This window comes from Aristolochia californica, unplaced genomic scaffold (assembly GCF_029961685.1).
Source record: "Aristolochia californica isolate CCGP_79_NKW_82.1479 unplaced genomic scaffold, dmAriCali1.0.hap1 SCAF_6, whole genome shotgun sequence".
Classification (NCBI taxonomy): Eukaryota; Viridiplantae; Streptophyta; class Magnoliopsida; order Piperales; family Aristolochiaceae; genus Aristolochia; species Aristolochia californica.
This window is the reverse complement of record NW_027182257.1, coordinates 41,000,663-41,025,238: the sequence shown is the minus strand read 5'-3', so window position 1 is coordinate 41,025,238 and position 24,576 is coordinate 41,000,663. Positions and strand designations below refer to the sequence as shown.

Here is a 24,576-nt window from a genome sequence, read left to right as displayed (position 1 = left end):
AGGTCTAGAAGATAAAACACAGTTGTGAAGAAACTAAATCCTCTAGATGCCTTGCAAGATAATTTGATGGACCCATCTTTTTCATATTGGAATGTTTGGCCATTTAGAGTGAACTCTATGATAAATGTATTAAAATTCTATAAATTTTTCCAATGAAGTGCAACTATTACATGTTTAACACCACACCCATTTCCTAGGGGGTGGTCGGCCACTCTTCACCATAATTTTAAAAAAATCGTGCTACTTAAATTTCCAAGTTACCATTTGAAGCAGCAATGATCATGTGCTATATTGGATCATACTACTATATTGTCAGAACCATCCTTCATATAAAACCCCTAAAGCGAAAAAGAGTATTCACACGATTAAACCATCCAAACACATCTATCATCAGTAATGACTCAAGACAGACTCACAAAGTAAGCAAACAAAACACAAGAAAAACAGAAATGATCCTTATAAAAAGTCATGTCATAGACACAATCCTGGCAAGCGAAATGACCTTCTTAATCACTATCCACTCGCTGCCTCCACTTGCTTAGCATGGTCTGCACGATCATTTGCCTCCTGCACCTTACCAATTGCATCAATCACAAAACACGTCAAAAAGGGAATAAAAAATGGTACTGATCAACAAAATCACAAATCAATAATCACATTTTAAAACGGGTCTATATTATCAAATACCAATGGCTCATAAACATTAGCAGTACATTACTAAATGGTGACCAGTGACTAGCAATTGTTTATCAGTGATTACCAATAACTGCAGTACTTCATTCCACTTCCTATCTGAAAACTTCATAATATACCAACATATAAAAGCAATACAATTCAAGCACACATGTTTTTTTTTTTTTAAATGATACTGAATTTTATTATGAGAGTTCAAACGAGCAGATTACAAGAGGGGAAGCCTTCCCAAATAATGAAAGATTGCTGGGAAGTTCCGAATTTAGCCAATTTATCAACCAAAAAATTGGATGATCTAGGAACGAGGTTCCAATTACAATGAATGGATGACACAATGTCAGCAATACAATCAGTGATTGGCCAGTGACGCAAAGGACCAGCTGATGACAGTCTTTGAGTCGCCTTGGATAATCAGCTTGCCACGAAGCCGCTCTTTAAAGATTTGGAGGCCGAATAGAGAGCACTCACTTAAGCAGTATTTGAATCAGCAATACCCACCGGCCCTGCATAGGATAGAATAGGGTTTCCACTGTTGTCTCTGAAAACACCACCAGCTCCAGCCGGCCCAGGATAGCCTAAAACATTGCCATCAAAATTGAGTTTGGTGTAGTCGGAAGGGGGAGGATCCCAGGTGGCCATAACCGGATTCCTATAGGGGCCCGCCATGTGCGCAATCAAGCCCCAATTTTCTCGAAGGGAGATGCCTGATAGAGAAGCAAACTCCTTCCTAGAATGTAGCCAACTTGAGATAAGGCCCACTGCCCGAGAAGCTATATTATCCGGGTTGCTAGCCTTGGAGTTGAATCTCCGGTTGTTTCGCTCGAGTCATATACACCATCGGACATGCGCAAGGCATGCCAAGAGAATTATCTTGCCCAACTTAGGAAGGCATATCCCCATAACCATCTCAATGGTTCCGAAAAGGTCCTGATGTAGCCGATTTGGAGATTGAAGCACACATTTTGATACAGTTGTACACCAAATATAAGACTATTTTTTTAATTATTAAGTTACAAGCACCCCCAATATATCCAGCACCTCATGAAGCTTGAGCTCAAGACCTCACATAAAGAAAACCCCATATGACCATTGAGCATATGTCAAAAATGGCTTTTTTGCCTGATCCATTTTTTCTTAAATGGTTGAGCTTAGACAAAAGGTGCCTTCATAGAGAGTGAAATTTTCACTGCCCTCTAACTAGGTTGTCCAGAAATCTTGCTAGGAATGTAATTATTCACTTGAGACTAGAAAGAAAGGACCAAAACTGAAAGAAAAGTGTAGGTAGGTAGCATTTGAATTGTTGAGTTTTTTGGGTAAAGCCCAATTATATCCCAAAATGACTAGCCACTTCCCCTCACGTCTAGGCTTACATATAACGGGCCTGAGATATGGGTACAAACCCTCTAATGGTACAGACAGACTCCTTCATAGAGCCTAAAACACAAGCTCATACCTCATGGAGCCCACAATACAAACTCGTACCTCATGGAGCCCACAACATACAAACTCCTAACTCATAGAGCTAACGACACAAATTACCTGAAGAGCATAAACTGGATCTTAGCCCACACATACAACCTATTTTGATATCATGTGGAGTTTTTGGTTGAACCGGTTCCATCCCAAAATGCCTAGCCACTTAGGAGGCTTATGACAATCTTTCCGAAATCCACGTTTATTTTCCGAAAACGAAGAATCAAAGCAACCCTTCGATTTTCTGTTCGATACATAGGTATAGAGATTTAAAACAGAAATTACACTAATACCCTTAGAAAATTAGATATTTACAATTTTGTCCCTTATATACGATAACAGCTTATTGCTCTACCATATAACCCATTAACATTTCTTATCATTTTTCATTATGGGATTTTTTCCCTCTCAACATGAATATATTTAAGACATGTCAAATCTAGAGAAGAATGAGGCATTCGAGCAATTTGTGTGTTCTACCCAAGCCAGGCCACCAATATTATGTTTGAGCTCTTGGTTCAAATCCCCTCGAAAGTGGAAGAAGAAGAGGAAGAAGAAGAACAAGAGATTGCATCTTTTTTGCTACCACAAAAGCACTCCATAAGCTACTTTACACATTTGACGTCATACAAGTACAATCTCAAATCTCCCCTAGTGAATGGCATGAGTTAAGTAAATTGGCCTAAATTTGTGAGAGGTGGAGAAACATCTAAAGTTTACGTCTAGTATTTCCATCTAGGATGAACGTACTTCGAAATCCTGTTTTGCAGAAACTCCATCCATATTGTTGGGAAGTTCATATCATCCCTACATTAGTCACTTGACATATGCCACAGTACTGTCACTTGCATCAAGGCAATCCGTGATAAGTGAAAAATAAAGAAGGCCAAAAGGTAATCCTTCCTGACCCCATCGAAGATTCGGATATAGTTATAACATTCTTTCCTCCTAATACTTTCAAAATTAGGAACACTTGTATATGTTTTTTTTTTCTCTCAATCAATAGAGACTGCTCAAAAGTTTCATCTTCCTTTAGCTTCTTCATAAGGTAGAAGGAATACATCGGTAGTTTCTTTCTTTTCAAGAAACCAAATGATTATCTGTAGTGTCTGCATTTCTCCCGTAATTTCTACTGCTTCCACAAGTAGTTCATTTTTCAGTGCACTATCACCAGCCTATTAAGCATAAATTACAGAAGTAGACGAACGATCACTATCATTTAATTCGTTACCTGCCCCTCCTGGGTGTTGCTTCCCATCATTACAATTGGATGGTTTGGAGTTACTAGAACTAGTAGCAGACAAAGGTTTTGTTATGATCGCATCCATCCTACAACATATTCCCCACAGGTACTCCTTCTGGGAAAAAAAAATTAAAATGTTTAGGAAACAAGGATTCCAACATGTTGCCAACACTGAATTGAACAGTTAAAAACAAACAAATCTGAGGAACTAGTGAACAACATACAAGAAGCATGTAGCAACAGAAACGGTAAACCAGAAAGTATAAATCATCACAAAAAAAAGTATTGAACCATAGACTCACAATGTAAAGCACTAATTAAAGCAACAGTTTACTGAACAAGAACTAATATGTAATAACCACTAACTGAAGAAAGCAATTAGGTGTAAAATAGCTTTCATACATTAATCTCTAAAAAGTGTTTTGCCATGTTGGCGAAAAATAGCAACTGTAAAAAATCAAAATTTATACTGGATCTGTTAAGGTATTTTGATTTAAAAATCATTAATTAAACATATCCATTATACGGATGAGTAGCACATCTATTGATACACAAGTCTGTCATTACATCAATACACACATTGTGCAGTGTAGAAAACCTTAGGCAAATTAACCTGCTACCAATTTTATAGCACAGCAACAAACTTGAATAAGGATATAAATGCCAGGTTAAACTTGATTATGGATTAGAATATAAAGGAAGCTTAACATGGAGATACTGACGGTGCCCAACTACTACATGGAGAAGCTTAGGCAAATTAACCTGCTACCAATTTTATAAACCCTTCCACATAGGTAGAAATCCCCCCATGTGGTCATTGAGCCAATGCCCAAATCCACCAAAGGCAATACTATCATGTGGTTAACTGAATTATAAAACCAGGAGAGGTCACCCTCTAATTTCCCCTCTCCAGAAGTAGGCAAACCTATCCCACAGAGCTCCGCCTCTAATTTCTGTTTCTATTTTGTACTTCTTGTCTTCTCATCTTATTATTGCTATCCTACAAGAACAATCATGAAAATTAATTACCACTTTAATAGCTTGATAAACAGTTCCCCATTTTTCCCATTCTCTAAAAGCAAGACTCAGAAGTCATGTTATTAGTTTTTGTAAACGGTGATGATTTTATTACGAAGAAAAGATAAATAATACATCAAGTGAGGCCTCCCCCAACAACAAGAGATTGCAGGGAGGGACCCAATTTAGCACACAAATCAGCAGCCGAATTGGCTGATCCTAAGAACATCGGACCAAGTACAAGAGGTAGTGGAAATGTCCATAATATCAAGAAGTCATGTTATTAGTTCAACCCTGATTTTGTTGCCATCAACATTTGGGCCTCATTAATGCTGCAATACTAATAAAATATAGTTGATAGATAAGTCTGAAATATAAAATACTCCACCACTACCATCTCAACTCTAGGAAGTTCTGGTTTTCAAGTTCCAAGGAAGACCTTTAAAATTTTCAGGTGCTGTTTTATAACCAACAATAACAACCACAAGAGAAAATCCACAAAGAAACTATTTTAAGAAGAAAAAAAAAGAGATGCAATGGTGCTCCAAAACCAAAAAGAGAAAATTTGTATTGAACTTGAAGGACTTATTCAATACAGCAGATTCATTACAACCAGAAATACATTACAACCTAGTCCTTGATTAAAGAGATAAAGTTGTGAGGCCAGTAGGCAAATGAGAAATAAATGATCAATTTGTTGCTGGATCCTCCACTATGTGCAACAAATACTTCATGCATACAATACTTGGCTTCCAATTCTTCTAATTTCCTCTGTTTTAAATATACTCTTTAATTCTGACTGTACTGTGAAAATTGATAAACCGAAACATGTAGGAGAGAAGAAGACTAACAACAAAGGGAGAGGAGGAGAAAGGAACTTTCTACTCTCCCTCAAGCCTGCACGTTTTGTTTACAATAAAGTTTCCAAATACAATTCATATAAAGACTTCAACTCTCAACTAAACTCTATGTTCCAACCTTGTTCCCTATCACTAAAAAGACCAATAAACAGACACTTTCTAAAAACAGCAACTAGACTCATGCCTAGAAAGAAGAATAAGAGTGTGCTTCACTCATCAACAAGTGAGACTTTGAAACTTCCATGACTTTCTTGAATATGTATATGACCTAGCTGAAGAAGCACACATATAACCCTTTGAGTCTTTCTTGGAGTCTTCCTCATATGTATTCTTGAGCACTCCCCCTCAAACTGGAGGTTGTAACTTATCTTACAAGTAAAAAAATTATTCTTCACTCAGTTCATAGATGCAGCATCTTGTCTCAATTCAACTTGCCTTGCAATCAGCCACTATTCATTGTTGATTCAAAATACAAATTGCATTTTCCATTCTCCCCCTTTGATGCCTTAGAAAACTCGACTCTATTCTATAACTCTAATTAATAACTATACTTGAAAATTCTTGGATAGACATCAAAATGGGCCAACACCTGGCAACACTGTAGGCTTCACCAACATTATCACTAGTCCATTTTATTAATCTCCCTCAAGCAGGTGAACAATGAAACAAAGAACCCACCTCAAACATATGAGAAACTCTAGATCCACCAACATTCAACTTCTTCCCTCTCCCTCTAAATAAAGACCATTTTGACATACCCAAGTGGATAAAATACTTAAAAGAAAAAACAATAAAGACAAGGACTCTCCCAACCCTCATTAGAGGGCACAATGAAGAAATGTTTTTTGACAAAAAGGGTGATATAATTAAAAAAAATTCAAAATCGATACACAATATGAATTTTAACACAAAATAGTGCTAACAATCACTAAGCAAGAAATTACTAAGGGCAATAATAAAACCCCCTAAAGATGAGAATAAGTCACTAAAGACAAAATTTGCCCATATATACTAAAATAAGAAGATCAACGAAGGAACTCAAAGAAAAGGATTGGCATAATTAATTCCCAAATCACAAGAAAATTTTTCTGAGTATAAAATTCGCAACACAAAGTATTTTAATATTTCACACAGAAAAACAACGAGTTCCAAAGGAATTGATTTTACCAAATAAGAGAGAATCTACTTCACAATTCTAAGATAGTATGGAAGAAGGTTTAAAAAAAAACTCATGGGAGGATCTAAACTAACAAACCAGAAGTGCATAACAATCTGTGGTGGTTTTTTTTTTTTTAGGAGAGGAATTGTGTTCAACAAAGAGTTAGAAAAGATTGGTAGATAGGCGTATATTGACAAGTGTAAGAGTGCCTTGTTTTTCTAGCAGAAGGGACAAACCCATGGAAGACAGAAACCACCACAACAAAGGCAGCAGCTGTCTGGAAAGCTAGACATCCAGTAGCCACCACACACATTGAAGAAAGAACAAATTATGGTTCAAACAACTAGGACTGTAGGAAGAAAAAGACAATGGTTGTTGTGGCTGGTGTAACAACTATGGACACAACCTATCTCTACATTGGTATGATATTGTCCACTTTGGGCCTAAGCCCTCATGGATTTGATTTTGGGCTTTACCCCAAAAGGCCTCACTCCAATGGAGATAGTGTCCACACTTATATATCCAAGATCCTCCCCACTTCTAACCAATGTGGGACTTTTGGTCGTATACCCAACAATCCTCCCCTTGAACAAAGGACCACCGAGCCTCCCCTCAAACAATCATCCAACTGTACACTCTCTACCAACCCCGATTTTCCACTCCAATGCGTTGGAAGCACACGCCTTATATGGAGTACCACCTGTCTCGAGAGCATGCTCTATCCAAATAAACTCCTCTTCACCATGTTGGGACCAGGACACGTCCATGAAGAATCCGGAGCACACCACCTGTCCAATAGAGCACATCCACGGATCCCTTTACGATTTAATTTGAGGCCCACCACCTTCGTTCAGCATTCAAAGGATTCATCCACCATGGCTAACTCTGGGGCATAGCTCTGATACCACTTGTAAGGACTATGGACACAACTTATCTCCACATTGGTATGATATTGTCCACTTTGGGCCTAAGCCCTCATGGATTTGATTTTAGGCTTTACCCCAAAAGGCCTCACTCCAATGGAGATAGTGTCCACACTTATATATCCAAGATCCTCCCCACTTCTAACCAATGTGGGACTTTTGGTCGTATACCCAACAGCTGGCACATGAGTCAAAATGGGGATGGAGGCTGACCAATTGTTAGGAATTAAAGATGTAGAAGAAATAAAGATTTCTAATCCAAAGTTCTACCTGAACATAGACATCCATGGGCTGGACGAGTAGCTGACTGAAACAAGGACAGACAAAAGCTGAGCTTGGTGACTTTTCAGACTTGCAGTTGGACACAGAAAACAGGTTTCCCAACAAAATTCAGAGGACTCCTAATACTGATAAAATTCAAATACGAGCAGGCAAATACTAGCTGGAGACAAAGCCATGAACAACTCAACAACACCAAGTTTTCTTATGTACAGAAACTCTTCAATTATGGAGACGGGCTAGGACTTAATAAAGAACAATCAAATTGAACAGACTTCTGAAACTCGAGCAGGTCCTGCAGCAGGGCAAAGAGGACAAGGAACGTTAACCAACATCGCTGCTAGTAGAAAAGAGGACAAGCAGTTCCTTCCATTCATTGCTCCTCTGTCATTTTCTTCTTCAAGTGTGGACAAAGGAAAAGGGGTCACCCCTACGTGTTCCCACTCTTCTAAGAACAGTCCCAGCACCCACCTCTCCCTAACACAGCAACCTTGATTCCAGCTATCAAGTGCATCTCACCACCAATGTCCAGGCCATGCATGCACACTAGAATCTCCAACAACACTTGAAGACAATCAAAGTCAAACTTTCCTAGGACTAAACCTCCCAGTTACAACTGAATTGTGAGTTACAAAATTGGAAATCACTTGATAGTAAAGAATTTCAGAAACTAACTTAGACAGAAACTACCACTAATGGATTTAAAACTTCCAGACTTTCCTAAATTTGACAACTAATAAAGGAAACTACAAACCAAAAACTGTCCTATAGAAAACTCTCCTAATTGGAACGTGTTGACAGACTAGGAAACTAATAAAACAAGAAACTTGCTGACTTTCCCTCGATAGAAAGTACTAAAAGAGAGTACTTTTCTAAAAAGTAAGTTATTGCCTTTCAGGCTCTCTTTCCTTTTCTGCTTCCTTCTTTCATAACCTTCAATGGTTTAGGATGACTTAGTCTTTCGTCAATGTTTTAAGCAATTTCTTCAATTAAATACTATGTCATAACGCTGAGAACAAGAAGCATAGAAGTTGAATAATATTTTCGATAAACAGAAGTCGAATATGAAACTATTTATAACGTTATGGTTTAAAGTAATGACTCGACGTTATGTAACCCCAACTTGAGAAGTTAACAGTATAAGGGGCATTGATGAATCAAGACAAAGAACTTCTTTGACGGTTGTACACCCTGTAGACATTCAGACAGCGATACACAACCAGCAATCTCTGTTTCCTGGCATCTTTTCCAAGAATTTTTTTCTGAGATAGAGTACAGGACAAAGTCATCTGCACTCAATAGATATCATCATATATTTGACTTCAAGTATATTTACAAAGCTTTAAGATTAACCCCCATTGCCATCTATCTATGGAAGTTAGGCATCTGTGCTCTGTAAGTGTGGGCATCCAACTATGGCAAGCAGGCATTTATGATCTTTAAGTGCCAATTAGAGATATAAAAGAAAATTTGACTGGAAAGGAAATTTTGACTAAAATACAAAAAGAAAAAGTTCTCATTCATGACGTTTTATTTATGTTAATTATTGTTGTCGTTTTCTACTTAAACTGGGAATGCATTGTAATTATTGATAATAAATAGATGGTGAACGGTAAGGAAAATCATATTCGACACAATTTCCTTTCCTCTCTCATACTATTCTATCCTACAACTTGATTTTGTACTGAATAACATCATGAAAGAGCCAATTATAACTCTAAACACGGTTTCCAACTCCCTCCAAGTGAATCTTAATGTTTTATTCCACAACAAATCATCTTTTATGAAAACAAATTTGGAAAGTCTAGACCCTGAAGCCATTCAATATCTTCTCGTCAAATTAAAATACAAAAATTTGACTTCTCATCCGCCCATCTCTTCAAAGGTGAATGTCTTCAAAGGAATCTTTGGACTTGTTTGTTGCTACCCAACACTCACCCATCCATGCGTGTGCGAGAGCTGCCTTTGTGCCTGCATTAGTCCGAACCCCAATCCCCTCCAACTAATATCTTATAACAATGTTGTAGGTCGCATTCTTTCAGGAAGTCTGTTCACCTCCATTTCCATTTTGATCTGGGTATTTCATCAAACAACAAGTGAAAATGTCTGTCCTAAGAGGGCCTCCTCAGGCATGTGACTGCATGCTATCGGAAACTCCAAGCTGTTACAATGGCAGTGTTGCTGACTGCAGCACCCACGGCCTCCTCGGCTATGATGCTGACTAAAGTGTCAATGCAACTTGTTGGTAATTCCTTGCATTGGGCCCCTTAGCCCATCCCCCTGTGATCTCCTCTCCCATGATCCCTCAATCTTACACATCCCCCTCACTATCGGAGACTACAAGAGCCATGTACCCCTTTGGGACCTTCACTCCAAATCCATCACACACTTCTTGGCTCAAGATTCGCTTTTGACTTTTTCTAACAAATCCAAACCCAAGGTGCAACATTTTTGTTGGATCTCCATTCATGGTCCATCGCTTCTTACATTGTGGAACACCGCCAACGACTAATGCATTTGTATGTATGATGCCTCCCCTGAGTTTTTACTAAATCACAATGGCACAATAAGCCCTGGACAAAAAAGAAAAACCCTAAACCACTGAGAATCATAAGTGAGAGAAAAACAAAATGATAGGGGAAATCCTAGGCGTAGTGAAAGTGAGATAGAAGAGAGAAGGGGGGATTAGATGATGAGCCATATGAGCTTCTCTCCCGAATTTCTCTCTCCCTTTTGCTTAGAGTTTGAGTGGGTGAGAAGAGTTGCCAACTTAGTGAACACCAATTTACTCTTGACCCTCATTGCTTTGCTTAATATATAAATTATATTGCTCAATTGATGATTGTTTTATTGCCCTTGAGGTCAGCTACTTTCCATTTCTTTTCATTAGATTCATGACATGGCATTTTTTTAGAGAGATATTTATCTCATTGGTTTCCTCTGACTGAGTCCCCTTATTTTCCTTATTGGCTAATATTTGCCTTATTCTACTCTTATGGCCCTGAGATAGCTCTAAACATGACAATTGAGTTTAGCAGTCCTTCCCATTATGAAGAGCATTGCCTTCTGTTCAATGTAGAATAATTAACTTTCCCACTAGGAAGCACTTGTTTGATAAACTCATAATTATCTTGCCTTTTTAACACGTTGAAAGGCAATGCTTGAGTAGGTTGATATAGTGGTAGTGCTACGATGTGTGACCCACAAAACAAGAAAACCAAGAGAGCTTACAGTAAAAATAGAAAATGGGAAAAGTAAATGTGTTCTTTTGACAGGAACGCTACTCTCTTCTAGATCTACAAGAAAAAAAAATAGGTGAATTCTTGACTAACAAATTTAAAGTCAAGGAGCTTAAATACTTTATTTATTTAGAACTTAAATGGATTAGTCTAAGAAAGCCATCTATTTTTGTTAAAGGAAGCACATTCTTAACCTACTTGCAGATTGAATGCTAGGGGGGAAACAAATAGCTATTTTCTTATTAGGAAAAGAAAACATTCAAAGGAGATCTATCTTAAGACCAACAGAGGAATCAAAGGTTAGGGAGCCAATTTTTGTCTCTCTTCCCCTCTTCAACTAGACCAATTATAGCATTTATGAACAGGAAGTAAGCCATTTTATGCAAAAGCAGGATGCCAAATTCATGGGAAATGGAGAAGTTTCAAAGTTATTTGAAGATATGTCTATGGGAAAGGACTTAAGAATACGAGGCACTTCAAATGCTTAGGCAGGCAGTAATAGATAACAGGAAGTCTACAAGTGGTTATTAAAACTTTCCAAGTGGTAACCTCATCCATAGGCACAACTAAGAAGCAATCAATTCATGCAATAACTAGAGCTCAGGGTGGTGATAAAGAAGCAAACAAATTTATTTGAATTTGACTGCTAGTTTATGATCTAGGAGACAAAACTAAGGTCCCTTCAGGTTGACCATTGTAATGATATAGTGACAAGATATTGAAGGATTGATACAAAACCTATAGACACGAAAGTGCTCAAAGACCTTTCATGTTTATGAAAGAAGGTTTCAAGTTATAGAGAGCTGACTTTCCTATTTGAGGCCTAAATTTTTAGAATAAAAATAACTAATTTAGAAAGACTCATAAGTTGCAACTTCCTATTTTAATTTTAAATTTTAAAATATAAATTTAAAATAGTAGTACCTTGTTTAGTTTAAATTTTCACCATTAAAAAAATATAACTTGCCATCTTGATAGTCTGCAGAAGTGTTAATCCAACTACTGAATTCAACGACACCTCCACTATTTGAGCAGCCTCTCTAACCTCATCCTCCTACTGTTCACACTTGCCGTCATCGCTATCCTCCAGAACTTCATCTTCCAACTCCTGTAAAATCAGCACTTGTAAGTCTTTGTTTTTACATCTATGCCCAACTGAGAATTTTTCATCACAACGGTAGCACAAACCCTGCTCTCTCCGGTATTGGATTTCGGCTTCCGTGAGTTTCCTGAATGGCATGCTCTTCTCCATCCCATGTTTCGTCGTTTCTGACATGGCTGTAGTGCTGCCATTACTCCCAACTATGGTCCCCGCTGGGTTTGGAGTACCTAGCCCAAACCGAGTCTGCTTAATAACTTTATTTTTTTCTTCCAACTTTTGGGCCAACTCCATGGTCCTTCCCAACCCATTGGGCTCCAACACCCTCACCTCGGCCCGAATTTTGGGCTTGAGCCCATTAACAAAGTTGGACTCCAACACCTTTTCCAAAATATCTTCCAACGTGGAAGTCAAATCCTCAAATCGCCTTCTGTAATCTCTCAAGGTGGTCTCCTGCCGCAATGCTAGAAATTTCTCATAAGGAGAGTCTTCCTCGGAACTTCGGAATCGTTTTAGAAATAAGGACTAAAATTCTTCCCAGTTCATGATCTCCCTCCTGTTATTTTCATACTTACCATTTTAATGCCTCCCCTTCCAGACATACTACGGCAGCTTCCAGTTTTTCACCGTGAGATACCCGGTTAAGCAAGAAATAGCGCTCAGCTCTGTAAATCCAGTCATCTGGGTCTTCTCCCTAAAAAATTGGCAACTCTAACTTTCTGGGTCGCACTTCATATCGACTCTGCCTATTCCGATCAACCTCGCCACCGTCTCTTCCATGTCTGATACCTCTTTGGATCGAGTTATCGCTCTGTGCATTCAGATTTCGATTGAGTTCCTCCTGGGTACGCAGGAGTTGTTCAACCCGCCCAATCAGAGCCGTCAACCCTTGTTCCATGGCCGGAATCTTCCAAACCTCTTCTTTCATCGAGCTCACTCCCTCCCTTACAAAGCTCACGATTCATTCCACCGATTCCACGCTCGACTCCATTCTGGTAGTCACCATGAGATTTTTTTTTTTTTTTTTTACTCTTCTTCTCTACCAATCGTCGAAGTCGAAACTCACCCTCGACTCCCGACAGAAGACGCTCCGATATCCTTACTGCCAAAATCGTACAGAAACCACCTTCGAGCAGACGTTGCTCCCAAAACATCTGATATACTTCCGATTCAGTAAGACAATGCCTTGAATGCAATCGAAATCGAAAAATGGAAACTTTATTTCACTACTGAACTCCAGATGCGAACCCAACCTCGCTCTAATACTAGATGAAATACCCCAAAACAGAAACAAAGATTCTCAAGCAAAACAAAATAAAAGAAGGAATGACGAACCTTCCCTTGCTGAATTCACCCAAACCGACAAGAAGATCCCCCGATAGATACAACTCCTGATGCGAATACGAACCACGACAAGAAACGGGAACTCCTCTGTCGAAATCGATGTAAGACTCGCCGGAAATAGTCACCGATAACCCTGGTATTCGAGAGACCAGTACTCTCCCTGAGCCACGCTCCTCTGAATACTCTAAACGACGCCCCTTCCTCTCCCTCGGCTCCCTCTCTAAATTCCCTCCCGAAACCACGTAACATTGTCAAATTCCCAAAATGCCCCTGACCCATTGATCACCCTCTAATTATCCTTCTGTTTACCCGTGTAAAGTAAGTAGCCTAATGCCTAATTTGGGGTCTATCAGAAACCTCTTTCCCAACTAATAAACTCAACATATTTTTTCTCACTAATCCATGTAGGACTATTCCTTTAACATTCCCCCTTACATGTAGGCACGTGGATAATTTGGGTGGAGGTTCTCACATGTAGGCACATGGATAATTTGGGTGGAATGCCCACATACGAGTACTTGTTCTAATACCATGTGAAGTTGGGTCCAAGTCCTATCCCAAAATGACTAGCCATCTTAGGAAACCTCTTTCCCAACTAATAAACTCAACATATTTTTTCTCACTAATCCATGTGGGACTATTCCATAACAGACTGAAACAAGGACAGACAAAAGCTGAGCTTGGTGAGTTTTCAGACTTGTAGTTGGACACAGAAGACAGGTTTCCCAAAAAAATTCAGAGGACTCCTAATACTGATAAAATTCAAATACGAGCTGGCAAATACAAGTGGAGACAGAGCCATGAACAACTCAACAACACCAAGTTTTCTTATGTACAAAAACTCTTCAATTACGGAGATGAGCTAGGACTTAATAAAGAACAATCAAAATGAACAGACATCTGAAACTCGAGCAGGTCCAACAGCAGGGCAAAGACGACAAGGAACATTATCCAACATTGCTGTTAGTAGAAAAGAGGACAAGCAGTTCCCACCATTCATTGCTCCTCTGTCATTATCTTCTTCAGGTGTAGACAAAGGAACAGGGGTCACCCCTACATGTTCCCACTCTTCTAAGAACAGTCCCTGCAGCCACCTCTCCCTAACACAGCAACCTTGATTCCAGCTATCAAGTGCATCTCACCACCAATGTCCAAGCCATGCATGCACACTAGAACCCACAAAAACACTTGAAGCCAATCAAAGTCAAACTTTCCTAGGACTAAACCTCCCAATCACAACTGAATTGTGAGTTACTAAATTGAAAAACACTTGATAGTAAAGAATTTCAGCAACTAACTTAGATAGAAACTACCACTAATGGATTTAAAACTTCAACACTTTCCTAAATTCGACTACTAATAAAGGAAACTACAAATCAAAAACTGTCCCAAAGAAAACTCTCCTAATTGGAACTTGTTGACAAACTAGGAAACTAATAAAGCAAGAAACTTGCTGACTTTCCCTTGATAGAAAGTACTAAAAAAGAGTACTTTCCTAAGAAGTAAGTTATTGCCTTCAATGGTTTAGGATGACTTAGTCTGTCATCAAAGTTTTAAGCAATTTCTTCAATTAAATACTATGTCATAATGCTGAGAACAAGAAGCATCGAAGTTGAATAATATTTTTTGATAAACCGAAGTCGAATATGAAACTATCTATAATGTTATGGTTTAAAGTAATGACTCGATGTTATGTAAACCCCAACTTGAGAAGTTAACAATATAAGGGGCATTGATGAATCTAGACAAAGAACTTGTTTGACAGTTGCAAAGCCTGTAGACATTCAGGTAGTGATACACAACCAGGAATCTTTTCTAGGAATCTCTATTTCTTGGCATCTTTTCCAAGAATTTCTATTTCTTGGAATCTTTTCCAAGAATTTTTTTGTGAGATAGTACAGGACAAAGTCAACTGCACTCAATAGATATCATCATATATTCAACTTCAAGTATATTTACAAAGCTTTAGCATTAACCCCCATTGCCATCTATCTATGGAAGTTAGGTATTTGTGCTCTGTAAGTGTGGGCATCCAACTATCGCAAGCAGGCTTTATGATCTTTAAGTACCAATTTGAGGTATAAAAGGGAATTTGACTAGAAAGGAAATTTTGACTAAAATACAAAAAGAAAAGCCCCCATTCATGATGTTTTAGTTATGTTAATTATTGTTGTTATTTTCTACTTAAACTGGGAAATCATCGTAATTATTAATAATAAATTGATGGTAAAAGGTCAGGAAAGTCATACTAGACACAATTTCATTTCCTCTCACATACTATTCTATCCTGCAACCTGATCTCGTACTGAATAACATCATGAAAGAGCCAATTAGAATTCTAAACACGGTTTCCAACTCCCTCCAAATGAATCTTAATGTTTTAGTCCACAAAAAATCATCTTTTATGAAAACAAATTTGGAAAGTCTTGCCCTTGAAGCCCATCAAGAACTTCTCATCAAATTAAAATACAAAATCTTCACGTCTCATGCTCCCATCTCTTCAAAGATGAATGTCTTGAAATAAATCTTTGGACTTGTTTCGTTGCTACCCAACACCCACCCAGTGCGCGAGAGTTGACTTTGTACCTGTATTAGTCAGAACACCAATCCCCTCAAGCTAATACCTTATAACAAAGTTGTAGGTCGACATGCTTCTACGAAGTCTGTTCCCCTCCATTTCCATTTTTCTGGGTATTTCAGCGAACAACAAGAGAAAATGTCTGTCCTGAGAGGGGGCCAGCAGGCATGGGACTGCATGCTATCAGAACCTCCAAGTTGTTACAATGGCAGTGTTGCTGACTGCAGCATCCATGGCCTCCTCACCTACGGTGCTGACTAAAGTGTCAAAGCAACTTGTTGTTACTTCCTTGCATTGGGCCCCTTAGCCTAGCCCCTGTGATATCCTCTCCCATGATCCCTCAACCTTACACATCCCCCTCACTATCGGTGACTGTAGGAGCCATGTAGCTCTTTGGGACCTTTACTCTGAATCCATCACACACTTCTTGGCTCAAGACTCGCTTTTGACTTTTTCTAATAAATCCAAACCCAGAGTGCAAGATCTATGTTGGATCTCCATTCATGGTCCATCTCTTCTTACATTGTGAAACGCCGCCAACGGCTAATGCATCTGAAAGTATGATGCTTCCCCTGAGTTTTTACTGAATCACAATGGCACAATAAGCCCTAAACCGAAAAGAAAAACCTTAAATGGCTGAGAAACGGAAGCGAGAGAAAGACAAAATGATAGCGGAAACCCTAGTCGTAGTGAAAGTGAGATAGAAGAAAGATGGGGGGATTAGATGATGAGCCATATGAGCTTCTCTCCCGTATTTCCTCGCTCCTTCATTTCCTCTCTCCCGAGTTTGAGGGGGTGAGAGGAGTTGCCAACTTAGTGAACACCAATTTTCTCTCGACCCTCGTTGCTTTACTTAATATATAAATTATGTTGCTCAATTAGTGGTTCAACTACTCCAAGCAATTGAAGAAGAAAAGAGATTTTCTTACCCTTGAGGTCAACTACTTTCCTTTTCTTTTCATTAGATTCATGATATGGCATTTTTGTTAGAGAGATATTTATCTCATTGGTTTCCTCTGCCTGAGTCCCCTTATTTTCCTTATTAGCACTAATAGACACAATGTAAGTCAATTTAGCTCTACTCTTATGGCCCAGAGATGGCTCTAAACATGGCAATTGAGTTATAGCAGGCCTTTCCCATTATGAAGAGCCTCGCCTTCTGTTCAAAGTATGATAACATTCTTGTCATCAATATCTTCCCAAGTTGCTTTAGCTTTGTCATTAACATTCCCACTAGACAAGCACCTGTTTGATAAACTCATAATTATCTTGACTTTTTAACACGTTGAAAGGCAATGCTTGAGTAGGTTGAAATAGTGGTTGTGCTAGCACGTGTAAACCACAAAACAAGAAAACCAAGAGAGCTTACAGTAAAAATAGAAAATGGCAAAAGTAAATGTGTTCTTTTGAGAGGAACACTACTATCTTCTAGATCTATAAGCAAAAAAAAAAAAAAAAATAGGTGAAAGCTTGTCTAACTAATTTAAAGTCAAGGAGCTTAAATAATTTATTTATTTATAACTTAAACGAATCAGTCTATGAAAGCCATTTATTTTTGTTAAAGGAAGGATATTCTTAACCTACTTGCAAACTGAAAGTTAGGGTGAAAACAAACAACTATTTTCTTAGTAGGAAGAGAAAACATTCAAACGAGATCTATCTTAAGATCAACAGAGGAATCAAAGGTTAGGGGGCAAATTTCTCTCTCTCCACCCCTCTTCAACTAGAGCAAATATTGCATTTATGAACAGGTAATAAGCCAATTTATGCAGAGGTAGGATGCCAAATTCATGGCCAATGGAGAAGGTTTCAAAGGTATTTGAAGATATGTCTACAGGAAAGGACTTAAGAATACGAGGCATTTCAAATGCTTAGGCAGGCAGTAATAGATAACAGGAGGTGTACAAGTGGATATTGAAACTTCCCAAGTGGTAACCTCATCCCTAGGCACAGCTAAGAAGCAAACAATTCATGCAATAACCAAAGCTCAGGGTGGTGATAAAGAAGCAAACAAATTTATTTGAATTTGACTGCTAGTTCATCATCTAGGAGACAAAACTAACGTCCCTTCAGGTTGACCATTGTAATGATATAGTGACATGATATTGAAGGATTGATGCAAAACCTATAGACACGAAAGTGCTCAAAAACCTTTCATGTTTATGAAAGAAGGTTTTTCAAGTTATAGAGAGCTGACTTTCCTATTTGAGGTCTAAATTTTTAGAATAGAAATAACTAATTTAGAAAGACTCATAAGTTGCAACTTCCTATTTTAATTTTAATTTCTAAAATATAAATCTAAAATAGTAGCACCTTGCTGTTTAGTTAAATTTTCACCATTAAAAACATATAACTTGCCCATTTTAGTCCACTGCAAGTTGTAATTCTCTTTCCTATTAAAAGTCGCAAGTTCTAGTGAAGTCTAAAAGTAGTAAATCTACAAACTAGAAGTTATTTCCTGTTTTCAATTTCTTATATAAAAAGTAAGAAATATATTTCACAACAACTTGTTAAAGTTTATTTCCTAAGATAAAGCAGCAGAGAAATTTCCTAAATTGGTTAGTTATATGCCAACGAAAGGCCTAAATACATAAGGAGAAAACATCATCAGTTATTTTTATAGTAATTTTTTTGTTTATTGATGGAAATTTATTCCTGTTGTGGTGAAATTAAAATTTTCCTTTTTTTTCCTTCATAATTTTTCTTAAGAGCTACACAAATTCTACATTTTGCCTTTGAAGTTTTTATCCATCAAACTTTGAGTTCAGATTGAGTTTTCTAGTCGTTTGCTAAACTTTAGGTTATCAACACTTCATAGAAAGCTTTCAACTTCATTATTCTTCAAATCAAAATATGGCATCAAAGAATAAGGAAGTTGGCATTCAAAATAACCCATTCCACCACAACCAAACCAAGCATACCAAAATTGACTGATAGGCATTTCAAAAAGAGAAATTGACTTACTTTTGGTCAAGAGAAGGAAGCTTCAAGTGAATTTTGCATATTATACATCTAGTCCACACTACTAGAAGGTATGCTCGCAAAGGGTGTGCATGTGTGATATAAGAGTTTTTTAAAATGATTTATCCATTCTTAACATTATCGGTATCCATGTTCCACATAAGGAAGAATGTTGTTCAACAAGTTAAAAGTAGTGAGTTGAAGTGGTAGCAGGTAAGGGTAACAGACCTGCTTTATCAAAAAAAGGGTAACAGACCTGTAATATGTGCAAGTTTGAGTTTGAGATGATCAAAGGCAGTTGTAGCGCATGCATGTGTACTTTCATATGAGGAGATGAGTCTAGGAAGTGGAGTATCCAACTGACTCCAAACCACTTGTTAGCTCCCTCTAAGCAGAAGTTAATAAAAATCCAGTTCACTCTACTCCACACCAACCTCATCACTCTAATAAAAGCCCTTGGCATTTCCATAACCCAAATAATGATATTAGGGGTCACCTCCAAGTTTTAAAAGCAAAAGTAAAAGTGAAAGCACTCCTCTTAATGGCTCAAAGAATTTTTTCACTTTTGCCAATAGGATCAACAAATGGACAATCTAAGAAGATATCTGACCAGGACATCTGACCAGGACACAAAAGGCAAAATTACAAATAAAAAAACACCTCAGGAGTTCTTTAATTGGAATAATGAGATGCAAACTTATTGTTATCAACAACACGACCTATTTTATGTCTCCCATAAGAGAGTAGAATTCAAAGGTGTTTAAGATTTTCTAAAATCGGAGATGATTCCAACATCGAAATTGCTATCTGCTGCAATAAAAGTAGGCTTCACGCCAGTATTTCGAAACTCTAATATTCTGGTGTAGAGCATGTAGAAGAGATAATTTTATGAGAAAACATATTTAAGAAAAGGAAAGAAACCAGCTCAGAAACATCACTTTTAGATCGCCTATTATTGGTATATATCAGTCAGAAGTCAAACAATGGGCAAGACAGCAAGTCGGCAAATCAGCAATCACCACTCTCAAGTCAGCACTTGTCTTTTTTAGGAGACTCATTTATCTTTTTGAGAAGGCGAATGGGAGTTTCATTAACATACGAAGGGGGGTAGTACATCGAAGCCAATCCAAAGGGGGGTGGCATCTAAAAAATGAAAAAATTACATCTTTATAAAGAAAAAATTCCAGAAAAATAAAGACAGCATACAACAAGAGAAAAGCTTATTTCTAATTTCCAGATTCTAAGAAAAAAACCCTCCTGAGTGAGACTATCAGCTAGAGAGTTGGCCGATCTCAAGGTAGATTCCACAATATAGTTAGCTGCTGCACCAAACCGAAAATTTCCTCTAAGTGAGGAACAAGCCTCCAAGAACGGTCAGTACAATTCTTGCACCAAGAAACAACAGTACATCAGTCTCCCTCAACAATTAGCGGCAGGTTGACCTCAGCTTTGGCAATACGAATACCATGAAGGAGACAATGCATCTCAGCAGAAAGAGAATCAGACATGCCCATAGGTCCAGCATAAGGGATAAGCTTACTGCCAGCATGATCTCGAAACACCCAACAGGCCATAGTCAACCCCAAGTACTTCCATCAAAGTTGGGTTTAATTGATCCCGCAGGAGGAGGAATCTACTTATTAAGACCGATCAGTTATGGTTGGCAAATTCTAAAAGTTGTTTGTCTGGAGAAAGTGTAAAATGAGAAAAGTTGTTTTTAGCAAGTTCTTTCCTACCAGCTACAGGAATTCATGAGATGGATAGTTAAAAACTCCTAGTTAAATTTTAAATAGTTATTTAAGTCCAAGGAAACTCTTATGCTAGCAAAGTTACTTTAGTTAACATCTATGGCGGCATTTTAAAAGGAAACTCAATTCTAGGAGGTGATTTTAGATATGAAATTGAAGAAGATTGTTGTAACTTAGGTTGAAGATTGAAATACAGTTCGCACTTTATTTTTATTTTTATTTTTGTTTCCCGAATTAAATCACAATCCACCTATAGCTTCTAGACTGTGCTATGTTACAGTACAGGGCTTTGTTTAAGCTCACAATGTTCAAGATAGTACGATACTGCGATTCTGCAATACACTGAGAGGTGACAATGAAATGGGTGACCATTTAGAAAAACTAGAAGTGCAAGCATCAACGTCCCAGCATTATAATTGAAAGTAGATATGTGGCACAATTGAAGTAACAGAGTTATAATGAATTAATATCGAAAGCCACATACTACAAGTAGCAGGAACTAAAAATAGAAGGTACTTGATGTAAATTAAGTCAAAAAACAGAAATACAAGCTACCAAAAATCAAAGTAATTGAAAGTCAAGGACATGCCTCATTGGCTGCTTCCATAAAAGCTGCAGATTCGAATTCTACAATGCTCCTCTTATATTTGAACAAGTAGTCACCTGAGAATTCATTCTCAGGGAAGAACAAGCGGCTTTTATAAGCGTCCAATCTACACACATGGACAAACAGGAAAGATTAATATGAAATAACACCCCAAATGAATTAACTGATCTCAAAAATAAATGGCACCAACTTTGGTTCATGAGAAGAAGTAATACCTCATGATTCAACTTTAACATAAGCCTGTAACAATCACAGAACCTTTCTCAAATGTGGCAGTCATTTTTCTTTATTCTTTCTTGTTAAAATGGTGAGATAAAAAAGTTGTTATGGGGCTAAGATGAGGCTAAGATGTAAGAACAAAAAAAATGATAGATAATAAATAAAATAGAAATAATACATGTACTGATAAAGAATCTAAAAACAAAAAAACAGTACAATCACCACAAGTTCTTGTGAAAGAACTCTCATGATGTGAGCATCCAAGATCTCACTGATACCTTAAAAAAATCAATAAAAAAGAAAACTAACAACAGAAGAACAACCAAGAATAGACCCATTGAATTGTAAGTGAAATTCATTTAACTTCCAAGACGAATCTTCATTAATTTTGTTATCTCCTGCACGTTGTTAAACGACTAATTATCAATGATAATTTTTTTTTAGAAAAGCAACTTTCTCATTATCAATGATAATACTCAAATATGGTCCTATGATTTAACCTAATCCAAATATTACAGAAGTTTTCACACATTGAAATATGTCAACACTCTAAATATACCCATGAAAACCCTAGCAAGCCATCTACAACGGTATAATCATGTTTCACCTCTTCATTCAATTTAAACATGCTACCAATACAAAATGGAGGGCCACCTCCCTCTCTCATTCATCTCTGAAACTGGAGAAAAAGGGAACACATCCACTTCCCAGTATTTAAAGGGAGGAAGTGAGCAAGACCTCCCTCTTCTTTCCTTTCTCTTCCAGGTGACATAGAAGGCAAACTGGAGAAGAGATGAACCCTCCCTGCCACCCTGTTGGTCTTTGGTGGGAGAAGAGGAGCGACATTTCTCTCTCCCTTCTCCCCTTACTCTTTAGTATGACGTACAAAGTAAAGGAGATGGGATGAAGACACTTCCGCCTCTTCCACTTTATGGAATACTTGAAGGAGGGGGTGGGCCCACCCTTCCTTTTTCTGCGTGAAAAAAGGTGTAGCAAACACCTCCTTTTAGCTTTCTCACAGTAAGACAAAACTTCATTTGCAACAAGAGAAAAGGAGAAGGAGGTAGGCACCTGGCTTCCTTCCATGCAATAAGACTATGAGAATAGGTAAATTTTTCTTTTTAAATTTGTTTATTTTTCAATACCTAGATAAGAGCGGCATAGTTATATCACATGAACGAAACACCAAAGTTAAAATATGTTATGTGTCCATTCGAGTCTAGTTATCATCAAAAGATTTTACATCCAATAGGCTATGTTAAAAATATAGCAAAAATTATGGATACACTTGGAGGTTAGCACTAAATTAATTATGTTTCCAACAAGAACATTTTTGGCTTTCTCTAACATTTTATATCTATATCTTTTTTTGTTTTTTGGACTATGATCAGTAACATACACCAGATCACAGTCCCACACAGTACACATCTGCATGCCCCTGCCAACGAAACTTCACAAAAGTTTCTTAGATACTCGAACCTAACATTTTCTCACGGAACCCCATCAAAACCAGATAAACTAGAAATGAATAATACTTAAAATATATGTACTAACACTGCGTTGACTGTTCTTTGTCTGTCTTCGACAGGGAAAAGAGTCCTCCAATCATTGGGATCCGGGTTGGGGTCTACGTCAGGATTGTTGTTCGAGGCATTCATATTGGGGTTCGCGTTCCTGTTCGGTTCCATTCAGTATGCTGCAGGTATCCGCTTACTGCAAACTGAATAGCTAAAATTTCAAAGGAAACACACCAAAGGACTAGCAGATACAGAGAGACAAAAGATATTAACAGATTCTCATATATAAATTATCTATCTCATTCTCATCCTCCCAAAGATCAATCTAATTCGACCTTTGGTGTCGACCGAACCGAGAGCATGAATGAAATTGACTAAACGACCTAGAGAATGGAAGTTGGTCACCGAAACGTACCTGGAGATTTTGGTGTCTCTCGTTGAAGTCGAAGGGAAGGGGAAAAAGGAGGAAGAACAAGGAAAAATCCGCCGCTCTGTCTCCCTTCTCTAACGTCAGGTTATTGTTCTATGCCACATGTTAAAGAGCTTCTGAGCCTGCCACCAAACTGTTTGACGGTATACGCTGGATTGTCATCAATTTCCGCAACTCTTCGACTGTGTGGGCTGGAGTCGATACAGCGTATCTTGTCTCCAACGGCGACTTCATTTACTGCATGAACGTTACAACAAAGGAGTAATGATGTTTATGAACAGCCTCCTGCGCGCCTCTGCGTAGTGGAGGAAGACGGCCAAGTGTTCTGAGAGGATGATGAAAATTACAATCAAACCAAGCGCACTTTAAATAAGCTGCAACCTGGACGTTGTTACAGTTAGGAGATTAAAAAAGTTAATTAATTCAACGGCGGTTATGATTAGCTATGTCTAGCATCATTTGTGAAATTTATATATCAATACACCATAGATGACAACGGAAGCAGATTCAAAGTGATACAATTAATCTAATTTATTTAAACTAGTAATTGATGTCTTTAATTAATCTTAATTATATTCAAATAAAGTAACTTTCATGGCACACAAAGTGGTATCTCTTACCTCTCCATTCTATTGTTAAATAGTATTTTAAATTATATAAAATTTAAATATCTATGTATTTTTACAATTTATATTATTTGTGTATATATGAATTTAATTTAATTTTTATTTATTTTAAAATAAGTTGATGTTATTAAAATATAAAATATTTATACAAGGCCTATACACCTTTTTTTTACATATTATATATCTTTGTACATTTAAGATTTAGTAAATTTATGGGTTTTTTGTATTTTCTTAATTTTTAGTACTTACTTTATGTACCTTCTAAATTTAAAATAAATTACATTTTTTGTTCTAAAATTTCTCTTATATTTTTTTATATTCTATTTATTCTCCTATATATGAAAATATGCATATAGAAACAAAACAATTAAAATAATCAAATAAATTTCTCTCTTCTTCCCTTCTTCTTCTCTTCTTCATATATCATAAGTCTATTCTTACCATTTTCTTAACTTGTATCTAATGGAATCATAGAAATTTACATCCGACAAACAAGTATAGTTCATGTTGATACGACAAGTTCAAAATTTCATAAATCAAGTTGATTGGTCTGAAAGAACT

General features: G+C 37.4%; 1 protein-coding gene across 4 annotated transcripts; it reads right to left on the bottom strand.

The window, feature by feature from the left end:
- Positions 1 to 309: 309 nt before the first annotated feature.
- On the bottom strand, positions 310 to 23,709 carry LOC137935122 (mediator of RNA polymerase II transcription subunit 15a-like). 4 transcript variants are annotated; one of them, XM_068779782.1, is made up of 5 exons: positions 23,375 to 23,709; positions 22,997 to 23,162; positions 21,206 to 21,329; positions 3,398 to 3,524; positions 310 to 573 (listed from the first exon to the last, which is right to left on the bottom strand). In XM_068779782.1, exons 2-5 carry the CDS (start codon positions 23,128 to 23,130, stop codon positions 557 to 559), a joined length of 402 nt encoding a protein of 133 aa, XP_068635883.1. In that variant the 5' UTR covers positions 23,131 to 23,162; positions 23,375 to 23,709; the 3' UTR covers positions 310 to 556. The 4 variants fall into 4 exon arrangements, with proteins under 4 accessions (XP_068635883.1, XP_068635885.1, XP_068635884.1 ...); XM_068779784.1 differs by having other exon boundaries at positions 310 to 567; XM_068779783.1 differs by having other exon boundaries at positions 22,997 to 23,155.
- Positions 23,710 to 24,576: the final 867 nt, after the last annotated feature.

Coding starts and splice junctions, on each gene's coding strand:
- LOC137935122 (XM_068779782.1), bottom strand. CDS start 23,130: ATGGAACCGAACAGGAACGCGAACCCCAATATGAATGCCTCGAACAAC. Junction 21,330..22,996: donor CAAAGAACAGTCAACGCAGT/GTTAGTACATAT, acceptor CCATGTGTGTAG/ATTGGACGCTTATAAAAGCC. Junction 3,525..21,205: donor TTATGGAAGCAGCCAATGAG/GCATGTCCTTGA, acceptor TTTTTTTCCCAG/AAGGAGTACCTGTGGGGAAT.